The sequence below is a fragment of the Onychomys torridus genome, chromosome 1 (genome assembly GCF_903995425.1).
Source record: "Onychomys torridus chromosome 1, mOncTor1.1, whole genome shotgun sequence".
NCBI lineage: Eukaryota > Metazoa > Chordata > Mammalia > Rodentia > Cricetidae > Onychomys > Onychomys torridus.
This window is the reverse complement of record NC_050443.1, coordinates 154,413,875-154,428,942: the sequence shown is the minus strand read 5'-3', so window position 1 is coordinate 154,428,942 and position 15,068 is coordinate 154,413,875. Positions and strand designations below refer to the sequence as shown.

The 15,068-nt window shown below is 43.4% G+C and overlaps 1 protein-coding gene across 1 annotated transcript; it reads left to right on the top strand.

The window, feature by feature from the left end:
- Positions 1 to 879: 879 nt before the first annotated feature.
- Ankrd1 (ankyrin repeat domain 1) lies at positions 880 to 8,739 on the top strand. Its single transcript, XM_036176473.1, has 9 exons — positions 880 to 959; positions 1,525 to 1,704; positions 2,658 to 2,795; positions 3,068 to 3,175; positions 4,116 to 4,214; positions 5,541 to 5,639; positions 5,785 to 5,883; positions 6,007 to 6,105; positions 8,629 to 8,739. Exons 1-9 carry the CDS (start codon positions 933 to 935, stop codon positions 8,737 to 8,739), a joined length of 960 nt encoding a protein of 319 aa, XP_036032366.1. The 5' UTR covers positions 880 to 932.
- Positions 8,740 to 15,068: the final 6,329 nt, after the last annotated feature.

Here is a 15,068-nt window from a genome sequence, read left to right as displayed (position 1 = left end):
CAAATGCTCTATCATTAGCCCACAAATCTCCAGCCTCAAATCTGCATTTTTCTCAGGCTCAATCAAACTTTCCCTCACAGCATTTGAAAACTTTATCTCAATGACAGCGTCAAGGTTGTGTTTCTGCTAATAACTGGCCTCCTATCTTTCTCTGGACCACACTGATCCATTTTGAGGGAAACACTCTTGATTAGCCTTCAGTTTTAGAACACAGTAAGCATGCCATGTGCTAATTATGGCCAGTGACACCATAAAATAAAAGTGCATTACTTAATGCTTTCAGTTTCTTATAATGATGGTAAGGTGGCATGTCATGGGGACATTTTAGCCCCAGACATCGCTCCAGAGAATTCCAAACAGATGCAGACAAGTGCCACCAAAACCCACCTCCTTCCCCTCGGGCTGTTTACCCACAGGAATAGGATGTCCTGAAGCAACACTTCCCCCAACTGGAGGGCTGATAAGTCCAGTTATCAGAAAGATATTGCTGTGAGTGTGATGCACAGAGCTTGCATTTTCTTGATAGGTTAGTCATATGAAAGCTGGCAAAGAAGGAAAAAGAGCAGCGATGTGGTGCAATATTAACAGACAGCTGTCCCTGGCTTCCCGATAAGTAGGATGACTCGCATTGCTGAGCCGTGTGGTCACTGCCAAAGGAATGGCCCTCTCACATTTCTTCCTGATTCGTATACACTGTGGCCAGCTTGTCATCTCCTCCCTCTTGGGCTTCCCAGACACTGAGTCTGGAATGAAAATTCACCTGCCTCTGAGTTGGCCGCTGGTGGGGGCAGGGGTGATACTTGACTTCCCAGGTTGGAAGATTATCTCACCCAGTCCTAACTATATAACCAGCTGGTGTGGAGGGGCTCTGCAGGCCAACTCCAGGGGTTCATCCAAGAGAGAGAAAACCATACAGACTCACTGCCGCCAAGATGCTGGTGCTGAGAGCAGAGGAGCTGGTATGTAAGACATCTTTCTTGCCTGACAAAGCTTGATTCATCTTGGCTTTTATTCGAAAGTTCACATGCTCTTTCTTTTTTGGGTGTAATTTAAGGGAAGTCTTCAAATGTCAAGTATGGGACAGGGTTTGTTCATGTGATCCACAAGTGAAAGTGGGAAAAAAAACAGAGCTGACAGCAATGTATTTTCTTGTTTATTGTCTTCTCCTTGGGTATCATTACTATGACATGCAATTATGTAGTTATCATGACTTGGGGTACAGGTTCTACTGCAAAAAAAAAAAAAAAAATGTCTGGACACTTTACAACTCCAGGCTGAAATGAAAGGATTGAAAAGTAAGTGGGAGTGTGTTAGTGAATTTCCTGAGAGAAAGTGGGTTGTGTGTCCACAAGTAAATGCAACCTGATGCACACCGTGTCTTACTCTATGCCTCTGGCAGTGCGCTGCCTGGATGTGGCAGTCTTCAGGGAGGAAGGGCTGAGGACCTCCTGCAGCATCTTTTGTGGAGAGTGACCCTAGGATGGGTAGCCCTGATCCTGACCTCACCGGCTTCCTCTCATGTAGGTAACAGGGAAGAAGAATAGTAATGGAGCCACAGGAGAATTCCTTCCTGGGGATTTCAGAGACGGAGAATACGAAGCTGCCGTTGCCTTGGAGAAACAGGAGGATTTGAAGACACTTCCAGTCCACCGTGGGAGCCTGGAGGAGCAACAACAGAGAAGTGAGAAACAGCGAGAGATGGAGGTGAGGACCCATGGAATCTACTAGTGGGAGACTGGGGAGTGGAGATCCTTGAAGAAGAAGGGAAGAGATAAGGAAAATAAATAAATAAACCATTTCGAAAGATGTCTCCATCAAATTCTAACCCACAAAGATGCAAAGAAGCAGTATACATGGAAATGATTAGGGAAATGATTCTTAGATGAGATCATGACCTCTGGATTCTGAATCAATGACTTTATGTACTATCAAAAGACATAAAAATAATCATAACCAGGGAAGCCCCAATGACACACACTATTTACTCAATGATGAGCCAGGATTTCTTATTTTTGATAACATTAGTTATCATGAATCATAGTCAGAATAAGTTTGCTATATTTATTGACATTTATTTTTGTTGAAGTTTTTATTGAAGTTTTTTTAGCTTACTAATATGATAAGATGTGCATTTGTTGGCAGTGATCTCTGTTTCTGAGACTCTGAGTAGTGGGGACAACTTGAGAGAGAATGCATCGATATTTGAGAACTTAATATGTATTTTCTTTCCTAGGTAAACATACTTTAGTTTTTGAGAGTAAGAAAACAAATTCCATAGAAATCTGAAGCTTATGGCACTAATTACAAAATGATAACTGAGAGACTCCATGGTGCTTCCATCGAATTAGTCAAGAACTAGTTCTACAAGCAAAGAAAGTAAATATGACTCAGATTAAAATTAAACCCCAGATGCATTAACGGAAAAAAAATCACTGAAGTCAGACATTTACTTAAAAGCATTTTAAATTTCCTTTATGAGAAAACCATTCACATACTTCCTTCCCTCAGACTTTACAGGTTTTGTTTATACACCACCACAGTTAGAACTCACCATATTTTTAAATGTCTGATTTCTTCTCTCTCTCTCTCTCTCTCTCTCTCTCTCTCTCTCTCTCTCCCTCTCTCCCTCCCTCCCTCCCTCCCTCCCTCCCTCTCAGCTCAAAAAGAAAAAATTAGAACAAAGATCAAAGCTTGAAAACCTAGAGGACCTTGAAATAATCGTCCAACTGAAGAAAAGAAAAAAGTACAAGAAAACTAAAGTTCCAGTGGTGAAGGAACCGGAACCTGAAATTATTGTAAGGACTCTTCGTTTTCCAGGGCTGTACATCCACGTGGGTTCCAGGGCTGTACATCCACGTGGGTCCAGGGCTTAGTGCTGTGGAGGAAGACTGCAAAGCCTGTGACCACTTTCTTTTTCTCTCCTTTTTTCCTCCTTTCCTCAATCTCTTTCTCTTCCACTTCCTTCCCGTTTCTTTCCCACCCTCCTCTGCCTCCTCCTGCGCTCTCTCTCTCTCTCTCTCTCTCTCTCTCTCTGTTTCTTCCTCTCCCTCCTCCACCCTCACTTTAGACTGAACCTGTGGATGTGCCGAGGTTTCTGAAGGCTGCTCTGGAGAACAAGCTGCCAGTCGTAGAGAAATTCCTGTCAGACAAGAACAGCCCTGACGTCTGTGATGAGGTAGGGCTCAGGCCTTCCTGTAGGCTGGCCAATACAGTCTGCGATGTCTTCCACCTAAGTTCCCCCAGATGTTGGTACATCTGCCAGGAGCATAAACATGAATGTATTGTTCTTCCCTGCCCCCACGACCCCCAAATTCTGGATTAGCACAATGGATTTCAAGGAGTTTTCCTGTTCTCATATAATTCTGTCTGATTTATCTGAAGACATTTTGCCTTTAACTTCTTAGATCCTTCGGATAGACTTCCATAATGGCAAGGTCAAAAAGTTTCTCCTGGAGAAAGATATTATTAGCAGTGTCTTTGATCAGACCCAAATAGCTCAGCATTAGAAGGGGAAGATGGAATTCCCAGTCCAGCTCTGTCACTACCGGATTTGGAGCAGTTTCCCTGCGCCATCTTCCTCTCCCTCTCAGCCCACCTAGATATAAGCAGTCTCATTTTGTTAGCCTAATGGCTCCTTGCTACAAAGCCGGCTTGTCAGAAATCGCAACTTTGTACTGCTTCTCGGGTGAGCAGAGAGGGCAGCTCCCGCCAGAGCTGTTTCCTTTCTTTTAAAAACGAATTTAATGGTTTTTGATATTCAATCTAGCACCAATTCTGTATGGAAGAAAACCATCTGCTGTACTTGGCATGTACAAATACGAAAAGGGACGTTTCAGCATTGAGATGGTTTTTGAGGTTTGAAGTCCACATCCTTCTGCCTTGGCCTTAGCACTTAGGAAGGGTCTAGGACAGGAAGCTCAGGTTCTAGCTGCCAGATAATTATTCTAATCCTACAATTTCAGTGAGCTCTGGCATTCTGATTCATAAAAAATAAAAATTAAAACAAAATCCTGGCCTTCCTATCACTTAGGTCATCACGGTCCCAGCGTCCCAGCTCTTAAAGGGTTATGCACATTTTTATACGCACCTCTATCTCTTGTTTTAATCTTTGACAGTATAAACGGACCGCTCTCCATAGAGCATGCTTAGAAGGACACTTGGCAGTTGTGGAGAAGTTAATGGAGGCTGGAGCCCAGATTGAATTCCGTGATATGGTAAATATATTTCTTTGCTTGGAAATGAACCAAAATAAGCAGACTATCTGAAAGCCCAGGAAAACGTACAATGAGAAACCGGCCCAATTGGATTGAAAATTGATCTGAGAAAACTAGTCAAAAGCTCATTTCTCCGTACAAAGGGAAGCTGGGAGATGAGACTAGGTCATGTGGAAAGTATTTTCCAGACAGATAGAGGAGGAGAGGAGTGTGGTGCAGGGAAGCAGAGGAAGTGAAAGTTGTTGAGCAGAATTCAGTAACCTCACCAGAGAGTTTGGGTCCTTATCAAGTCAGTGGCATTCCGGGCCTTTCAACACCCTACTCCTTTCGTTGGAAAGTGCGGCCTGCTCCTGGCCCCTCAGCTGCCAGCAATGCACGAGAATTTCCTAGCTGCATACTTTATGATGGATGCCAATTGCCACCGATGAGATTTGGAGTCCGGCTGCACACTAAATGACTCACGTCTAAGGAAAGTGGTTGCTATTCAGACCCTAACAACCAGCTGCTCTGATGTCCATAAAGACCAGTCTATGCCGGGTGGTGGTGGCGCACGCCTTTAATCCCAGCACTTGGGAGGCAGAGCCAGGTGGATCTCTGTGAGTTCAAGGCCAGCCTGGGCTACCAAGTGAGTCCCAGGAAAAGGCACAAAGCTACACAGGGAAACCCTGTCTCGAAAAACCAAAAAAAAAAAAAAAAAAAAAAAAAAAAAGACCAGTCTACAATATATTTTATACCTTCAAGACTGAACTGGAAAATGCTTCATTTGTTTATATGCAGCTCAATTTAACATTATGGTAAACTGGAAAAGGAATAAAAAAAATCCAAAGAACTTAGCCTGAATTGAATCAAAGGACAAAATATTGAAAAAATTTAGGACATTAATAATAACAAAGTTTGGTTGAAGAGAGGCCCAAACCAGAGATATACCAAACAACGCCCAGAGGTGGCAATCTCTTCGAAGTGCAGTGTACAGTGACCACAGTGATTGACAGCTGAGGTTCCTAGGCTGTGCCAGTGGAAAAAACAGCACAGAGCCAGCAGGCGATGGCCAAAGAAAGATAGGGCTACCTGGGATGAGGTGTTGGTTCCAGATTAATATATTCTGGAATGTGATCAAACTTATCAAAAGCACACACAAATCCAGCCACCCACACACAGCTTAGCTGAGACAGTTAAAAGAACCTCAGAAGTGGTTCTCAAGACCAGGAGCATCTAGAGCTATCAGTTGCCCATATTCTCCCAGCCTTTGAAACCAAAGACCAATCCCAACCCCAATAAGAGTCTCCTTCACACTGTCTTGTCTTGTGTTTTTTCTTTCCCAAATAGCTTGAATCCACAGCCATCCACTGGGCATGTCGTGGAGGAAACCTGGATGTCCTGAAACTGTTGTTGAACAAAGGCGCCAAAATCAGTGCCCGAGACAAGGTATTTCCTTGCCCCTCCCCAGGCTTCTGCTCCTCTGCTAGCCTTCATTCTGTGGACACCTCAGCCACACACACGCCCTTTGCACGTGCCCCGAGGCCTTGGACAGTGTCTGTTCTCACTCCTTTCCGGTCTTCGAACTTTTCAGCTGCTCAGCACAGCGCTGCACGTAGCGGTGAGGACTGGTCACTACGAGTGCGCAGAGCACCTCATCGCTTGCGAGGCAGATCTCAATGCCAAGGACAGAGTGAGTAGCTGACAAGGCTGAGTCACCATACGCGTACTTAAAGTCACCCAGGCAAGCTGGGGTACCCTGGCAGGACCCATTTCCTGGCTTCACACTTACCACACTTGCTTACCCTGCTTCTAGGAAGGAGATACCCCGCTGCACGATGCTGTGAGGCTGAACCGCTATAAGATGATTCGGCTCTTGATGACCTTTGGGGCGGACCTCAACGTCAAGAACTGTGTAAGTATTCAAAGCAAAGGTACCACTGGTCAGCTTCCTACTTTCCAGAATTTCTCAAATATTTGAAATTATTTTTCCCATGGTAGTAACTTTTGAGCCATACTGATGGCTCAGATGTGTCTATTTCCATAAGGACAGGGTGAGACTTGGCAAGGACTCGGGTCACAGGGTCAGTTATAGGGAACTTACACAGAACAGCTCTGACTCTGGAGCCTAAACAGTTCTTTGAAAAACTGGTCTTGAATAAAAGATGGTCAAAATTGTCACCTTTAAAATACATATTGTGGCTCTGGAGAGATGGCTCAGCAGTTAAGAAGAGCACTGGCTGCTCTTTCAGAGGACCTGGGTTCAGTTCCCAGTACCCACATGCTGGCTCACAACCATCTAAAATGGGATCTGATGCCCTCTTCTATCATGCAGGCATACATGTGGACAGACCACTCATATACATAAATAAACAAATCTTAAAAAGTGAAAATCAAAAGCACATTGGATAATTCCAATCTGCCTTGGTCACTCCTGGCTGAGTGGAGCTGGGAGTTGGTAGGAATGAGTGCACACAGCTTTCTCCAAATAGCTCCAAATTACACAGAGACTGAAATTAATCAAAACCCAACCTGGGGAATTCGAATAATCCTGATTTCCTGCAGTATAACATGTTGCCACTCTTCCGGGGTCACCACGCTTTTTCTGATTTTTTAAAAAGATAACTGCTAAAAAGATTCTTCACCTTATCTGCACATGTCTTGAAATAATTTCCTACATTAGGTCCCAAGAATTCCTACCTAAGTGCACATATTAATTTAACTTCATCTGTGCATGGGGAATGTACGAAGCTTCCTCTCATGGCTGCAATCCCCAGACAACATAGCTTAAAGAAGATTGGCAGGAAGAACAGTCATAAATCACCAAAGGAATGTTCTTGAGGGTTTTGGAGAATCAATACAAAAGAGGAAAGGTCTTCTTGAGGCAAGTGACCACGTCCTCTTATTGTGCTACTGTGAGGCTGAAAGGACAATTAAAAAGGAAGCTGAGTGTGTCCCCAGTCACAGCAGCACTGGACAGCCCGTGGAGGAGGATCTTAGGTTCAAGGCTAGCTTGGGCTGCATGGAGTGGAGTGGTCATGGAAACCTGGCTTGGTGCCTGGAAGAAAGAATGATGGATGAGAAGTGGTTAGATGGAGCCTGCTTCTTGGGAAATGTTTGGGATTGGTATCACCCAAAACTTTCTCCCTTTAAAAATGAACCTAGAGTACATTCAAGGAAATCTTCACAGATGCAAAAGACAAGGGCTTATTTATTTCTTTTTACAGGCAATGAAAGCCTACAAGCAGAAATGAATAGTATGCATATAGTTACCAGGGCCATGTAGGTCACATAAATGACATCAGCTAGTGGCTACTAGGGTCTGTGCATGTTACTTGATGGTGGCTCTTCTCCAATCCAGCACCTTGAGGCACTGTGGAATCAGAAGCTTTTCCTAATTTTTTTTTTTTTCTGTAAAAGTCATAAATTCACATAGAAAATATTTTGCTTCTTCCCTTCCTCCTTCCCTCCCTCCCTCCCTTCCCTCCCTTTCTCTGTCCCTCTCTGTCTCTGTCTTTCTGTCTCTATCTCTGTCTCTCTTTCTCTCTCCTCCTTACCCAAGCAAAACCAAGTCTCTGCATTGATTAGCATATCAAAGCTGCCTGGCTACTACCTCTGGGATCAAGAGTACTCCTGAGCTGAATACAGATAGAAATACTTGGGACTTCTCATCTGTAAAGAGAAGAGTTGAGAAGTGCCAGGGTTTTAATATGTGTAAATATGAGACACGTGCATAAGGGAGATCAAATTTGAGACTGAAAAATTATTTATTTACATATCACAAACATCAGTTTCAAAGAAAGTAATTTTTTTTTTTTTTTTTTTTTTGAGACAGGGTTTCTCTGTGTAGCTTTGCGCCTTTCCTGGAACTCGCTTTGGAGACTAGGCTGGCCTCGAACTCACAGAGATCCACCTGCCTCTGCCTCCCGAGTGCTGGGATTAAAGGCGTGCGCCACCACCGCCCAGCCTAAAGAAAGTAAACTTTATAAGAAGCCCTGGTGAAAATTCTGAGAAGCTGTGTAAAACCTACAGAGCATTCAGCAGCCAGGCTGGTTGGTTATGTAACTGGCTGGTTACTCACGGCTTGGTGGCAGTGTACTTACCATTGGTCTTTAGATAATGTCTCCTGGAGCCCTTCTGCAAGGTTCTGGAAACACCTACATACATTTTTTAATTTCACAATGAACTTGAGGCTCTCTTGTTACCTAAGGACCAGGGATTTTTAGAAATACCTGGGATAGTTCTGTGGATGGCGGAAGGAGAAGCCAATAAAAATAACATGGAAATCAGTGACCAGTTAGTCTGAATAAACAGTAGACCACTCATAGTAAAAAGCATATACTTTGGTAATATACCTCATCAACATAGATATAGAGAGTGTGGTTTGAGCTGACAGACGTCTCCACCTGGAAGTCAAATTTTCCTTTTCTTTGTGTAGGCGGGGAAGACCCCCATGGATCTGGTACTGCACTGGCAGAATGGAACCAAAGCAATATTTGACAGCCTTAAGGAGAATGGCTACAAAACCTCCCGCATAGCTACCTTCTAAGGAAGGAGACTCTCAACAGGAGCTGTTCACGGGCATTTTTGAAGCATTGCCTACCAGAAGAGCAATCACCAGCTATAAAATCCAGCTTTTGTTTGCCAGAGGGTAGAGAAATAGACTTTAAAGATGCTTCAAGAAAGCACTGGGTTATAGGTGCCAAAATTTCCTTTAGTGATGCTCACCATTTTTATTTATTTCTATTTATTTATTTATTTATTTCCAAACACTGGTATTCAGACTTTCACGAGCTTTTTTCTTTTTTCTTTTCTTTTCTTTCTTTTTTTTTTTTAAGCTGAGGATTGAACCCAGGCAAGCGCTCTACTGCTGAGCTAAATCCCCAACCCCTCACGAGCATTTTTGGGGAGAGTCAAACTTAACCTGTATGCAGCATTCAGAGTCTTCCCACAGATCTTAAACCACGTGGGTGAATGATGTCTAATTGCATACGTTTGTCCTCAGTTGCATAGGGCTATTCAAGGGGTTTTTAAATGGCAAGGGGGATTATTGCAGCCAGCGCTCTTCTGAACTCTTGCTGCTGGTATTTGAATGAAGCAATAGAAGGCATGTGGCAATGGGAAGGGGACGGAAGCAGTTCTGCAGGACAGACTCCGGAGCCCACCGTTCACCCATAGGTTTGGTTTGATCGGTTGTTTACCAGGTCACACAAGGTCTTCAGGTGAAGAGACCGTCCTGAGGGTAGGTGCAGGGAGGTGCAGGGAGTAGGCAGGGAGGCCGTGATAAACATTGTCCGATGAAATAAAAGGCAACAGGAAAGACACTGTGAATGTGTAAATGTATATTGTGTTGTATGTCTATTTTATATTCATAATAAATGAGAACAAATTCTGAATTGTATTCTAAGTTCTTTGTCCATGCAGTGGTGGAAATTTCTCAATTAAGAAGAGTCATTTAGGAAGATGCTTGTTTATCAGGGTTTTCCAACTTTTTCAGATTAGAAATGTCTAGGGATTTGGGAAGATGGTTCAGTGGTTAATAGCCCTTGCTGTTCTTGCAGAGGACCTGAGTTTGGTTCCCAGCACCAAATAATGGCTCACAGCCACCCATAAAGCCAATCCCAGCGGATCTGATACTCTCTTCAGACTTCCACAGGCACCAGGCATGCACATGGTGCACATACATACATACATGCAGCCAAACACTCATACACATTAAAATAAAATAAATCTAAATTAATAAGAAATGAAGAAGGAGGAGGGGAAGGAAGAAAAAAAAGAAATGTCCTGTAGAAACTACAATCTCAGTACTTAATGCGCTGACGGGTCACCCAGGTATTTTGATAAACTGAAGAATTGCCCTCAGCTGGTCTCAGATGGGGCCTGTGAATCTGCATTTCTTACCAGCTCCTGCCTTCAGGTAGGAGGCTGAGAACTACGATTAAAAAAAAAAAAAAAGAAAAAAAGAAAGCTGTTGTTTGGCTCCAATGGTGTGGAAAAAGAGACCCCTGGTGGGAAGAATGATTACTGCAGGTTAAACCAGCACTTCTTGAGTGCTCATCAGGGCTTACTTACTAATTAGGGGCTTATCAATCATTGTACTGTGGACAGGCACAGAGTTAAAGGCCTTCCATGAGAGAACATTCTGGGTCAACGGCTTTTGACCTTCAATGGGAAGTTTTGTTGTCAAATGCTGAGCAAGGAGCTAAAGACCTCTGGTGAGAAACACGATTGTCTCGGCCCACTGGGACAGACAAGTATTAAAGAAAGTAGAAATAAACAGATCACATTCATCCATTTTAGGGCCAATGAAGGGGAACTCTAGAGTGCTCTCTCAGTGTCTAAAATGTGGAAGCCCATATATGGTGGAGATGGATTTTATGACTTCTTGGAGGTGTCAAGCTTGAGGGAGATGCTGAAAGATGAACAGGATTTATTCAAGTCTAGAGTTCTGCAGGCAGCAGAAGAGAGTAGACAAGCTCATGGGTGTGGGGAATGCTTGGAACTTGAGACCTTTGTTGCCTGAGGAAGACTCATGTCAGACCCCAGCACCATGCCCCCTGAAACTGACACCAAGTAGGACTGTATAGACCAACCTCTCACATATGCCGGTCTGTCACAAAGACATCTTGCAGTCACCCAGTTGTGGACACCCATGGATGATCTGAAATATTGTCTCCTCTCCGTTGGTTTTCTTATCAAGCCACAGAGCTCCCTCCTCACATCGAGAACTGAATGGCAGACTCATTCTCTCAGTACTCTCTCTCCTAACCCTTCTGTTTCTCTCTGTCTTCCCTGTAGATCCTGGCTCACCTAGTCAGAGATCTAAGCTGGCAGTTCTCCATTTGCAATGCTTTAACACAGTTCCTCATGTTGTGATGATTCCAACCATAACATTATTTTCATTGCTACTTCATAACTGTAATTTTGCTATTGTTATGAATCATAATATAAACATCTGTGTTTTCTGATGATCTTCAGTGACCCCTATGAAAAGGGTCCAGAGGGGTCATGACCCACAGGTTGAAAACCAGTAATCTAAATTATGGGGTCCAATAAGTGCTCCCAATGCAGACAGCGTTTCTCTTGCTCATGTTGACTGATATTAGTTGGATATGTTAGTATGTGACCAAAGTGTCTTATTTGAGCCTCTTTGACCCCAAGAGCTGAGGGTTAAAAGGAGAAAAGAGTTAATTAAAAGCAAGCTTTGCATTGTCCCATTTAAATATTTATCCTAATAAAGAAATGGAGGGCACAAGAGACAGCATAGAATGAATGTATTTAGATGGACACTAGCTCTGGTTCTATCTTTGGGAGTGGGAAATCCTATATCTATCACAGATTTTAGAAGCTCCTGTCTTCCCCCTGAACTGGCTCTGCTTATGGTCTGTTATTGTGTGTTCCCTTTCTCCCTGAAGGGCATACTTCATGGGCTGATGGAGAGTTCTGGAAGTTGTTCTCGACTTTATTTTCATTGTCCTTTTGATCAGCGACCAAGTCTTATCAAATATGCTGACATATTTTGAGAATGCCCTGTAATCTGTGCCTTCTAATCTAGGCAAGGCCTGCAACATCAAAATTATTCAAACATCCCTCCTGCCTCCTGGCCTTCAGGTTTATTTACCACTCTCTTTAAAAAAAAGGGGGGGGGGGTGGAGAGATGGCTCAGAGGTTAAGAGCACTGATTGCTCTTTCAGAGGTTCCAGCAACCACATGGTGGCTCACAGCCATCTGTAATGAGATCTGGTGCCCTCTTCTGGCCTGCAGACATACATACAGGTAGAACAAACCAGAAGAGGGTGTGGGATCTCCTGGAACTGGAGTTACAGGATATTTGAGCCACCCAGTGTGGGTGCTGGGCACTGAACCCAGGCCCTCTAGAAGTGAAGCAAGTGCTTTTAACTGCTGAGCCATCTCCAGCCCCACTGCCTATTCTGTTGCTTTGAGTTGCAGCCAGAAGTTTCCTAAAATGCAAACCTGATCCAATTAAACCTTTCAGTGGTATCCCATTTCTCTTGGGATCAAATGCAAACTCCTTAACTCGTCTTAAAATATCTTTAAAATTTGGCTGCTGCTAGTCTTTATTATTTTCAGTATAGAGGCTTAAACCCAGGGCCTCATGCACACAGGCAAGTGCCCTAAGCCTGAGCTGTATCCCCACCCCATCCCACCCCTACCTACTGTTTTGTTTTCTCTTGTTGCTTTTTCGAGGCAAGATCTCCCTAAGTTGCCCAGGATGGCCTTTAACTCACTCTGTAGTCTAGGTAATCCTTGAATTTGTGACCCTCTCACCTTGGTCTCCTGAGTAGCTGGGATTACAGGCCTGTGCCTCCAGACAGCTGGTGAGTCAGTTTAACTTTATTCCAGAGTATAAGAAACATAGAGGATTTCTGAGCCTGGGGACAAATCCTAAGTTACATTAAGTGGTGCTGTTCCTGTCATAAAGCTTCCTATGTGTCAATAGAGCCATATAGCAGAGCTATTAGCACAAGTATTGGTTATGTGCAGCAGGGATCTGTGCCAAGGGTCAAGCTAAAGATAATAGGCATCTGGCTTAGAGACAGCTTTCAGATAAGGTCAGTCCTCCAGGCCCAGGGGCATTCTCCAGATAAGGGCAGGTAAAGAGCAGGAAGTTTCACTGGTAGGGAGGGAGTCTCTGTATCATAGAGCTTTTGGAAAAAGCTGCCAGGCCATGATAGACTGCAACCTCTGACTAGCCAGCAAGACCTTCCAATATATAGCTCTGTAGTACAATTTGAGATCAGAGATGGTGATAACTCCAGTAGCTTTTTATTATTATTATTTTTTTGTTTTAGCTATCGTGTGTATGTGTGTGTTTCCATATAAAGCTGAGAACTATCAAGATCTGTGAAGAATTATGTTGGAATTCTGATGGGGATTGCTTTGAATCTATAGATTGCTTTTGGTAGGATGGCCATTTTTTTTTTATTATATTAATCATAAAAAATTGTAGCACAGGCAGGCCTTTAACTCATGATCCTCCTGCCTCCACCTCCTTTAGCAAATCCTATTGGTGTACACTACCACTATCTAAACAGAAAATTCTCAAAAAAAGAAACTCAAATGGCTGAAGATCAGCAAAACAAGTGACAGGTCATGCTATAGAGGATGTGGAAGAAGAGGAACCCTTCTCCATTGCTGGTGGGAGTGCAAACTTGTACAGCCACTTTGGAAATCAGTGTGGCAGTTCCTCAGGAAGATGGGAATTGATCCACCTCAAAATCCAACTACACCACTTTTGAGCATATACCCAAAGGATGCTTCATCCTACTAAAGACACTTGCTCAGCCATGTTCATTGCTGGTCTATTCATAACATAAATTGGAAACAATCTAGATGTCTCTCAACAGAAGAATGGGCAGAGGAATGGTACATTCACACAAGGAAACATTACTTAGTTGTCAAAAAGGAAAAAAAAAATGAAATCAGAAATTTGCAGGTAAATGGGTGGAACTAGAAAAAAATCATCCTGAGGTAACCCAGACACAGAAAGACAAATATACGTATTTGCTAATTTGGGGCTAAAAGCTATTAAATAAATGATAATCAAGCTAGAAGATTAGGTAGAGAGTCAGGGACTTGCTAGTGGTGCAAATAAATCTCCCTAGAAAGGGGGAATAGAACAGTTATAAATAGTTATGGATGTGATGGGGTAGGGGCTGGAATGGGAGGATCAAGTGGAGATTGGGAAGGAAGAGGGGGACAAGGGAGAAGATATGAGGAGAGACAGGTAAAATGAAGGGCCATTTGAGGGGTAGTATGGAAACTGAATACAGTGGAAGCTTTCTGAATATATACATATATGAAGGTGTTCTGAATGAAATTGCCAAATGAGGAAGACAGCTCCAACTGGCCATCTCTTGTCACCAAATGAAGCCTCCAATACCAGGATTGAGTTACATCTACTTGAGTTCTTGGCCAAAAGGGTCCCATGGGAATCCTCAAACAACCCAGGCTGTTGCCAAGACTATAGGTTGCTCTCCACAAACTGACAGCGAGGCCTCACTGCTGAAGACAACACCCACACAACTCATTGAACATGGAGAAGTCAAGCTGGTGCCTATATAGATCTTTCACCTAGATGATAGTGACTTTTGGTACAGGAAGATACTCTGCATGCTACCAAAGGAGAAACCAGTCACAAATCCTTTGATCTATGATGGTGTCCAGCATGCAAGACAGGCTATGGCAATGGAGGCACAAAGCTTGTGGAGTAACCAATATATGATTTGACTGAAGACCCATGCCATGAAATAGAACCTATGACTTGGGTGACCAAGTCTCTGAGAATAATAGCCCAGGGACCTAGAGTAAAACCAAATACTACTGTTTTAAAAAAAAGTAACAATAAAATGATTCCTAATGATATTCTGCTATACTCAAATCATTGCCTTGCTCAACCATCATCAGAGAAGCTTCCTCCTGCATCAGATGGGATCAAATACAGAGACCCATAGTCAGACATTATACAGAGAGACCTTGGAATACTCAGCCCTAAACTTGACATTTCCATTAAATCCCTCCCTCTAGGCCTCAGGGAACCCTGTGGAAGAGAAGGCAGAAAGAGAGCAGGAGCCAGAGGGAATGGAGGACACCAAGAAAACAAGGCCCTCTAAACACAAGTGGACCTACACACATATGAAACGAGACTGAGGCAGCATGCACAGGGCTTGCATGAGTCTGCACCAGATGGGGTCCTAGAACTAAAAGAAATGAACACATGTCTCCATCTCTAACCCAGAAGCAATCTGTGATTCATAGCCACTTGCAAATGAAAAATTAGTTTCCTCCAAAGGATTTTAATGGGGAGATAAACTACTCTTAAGAGTAGACTGCATGCCCAGCGGTAGATGGCCG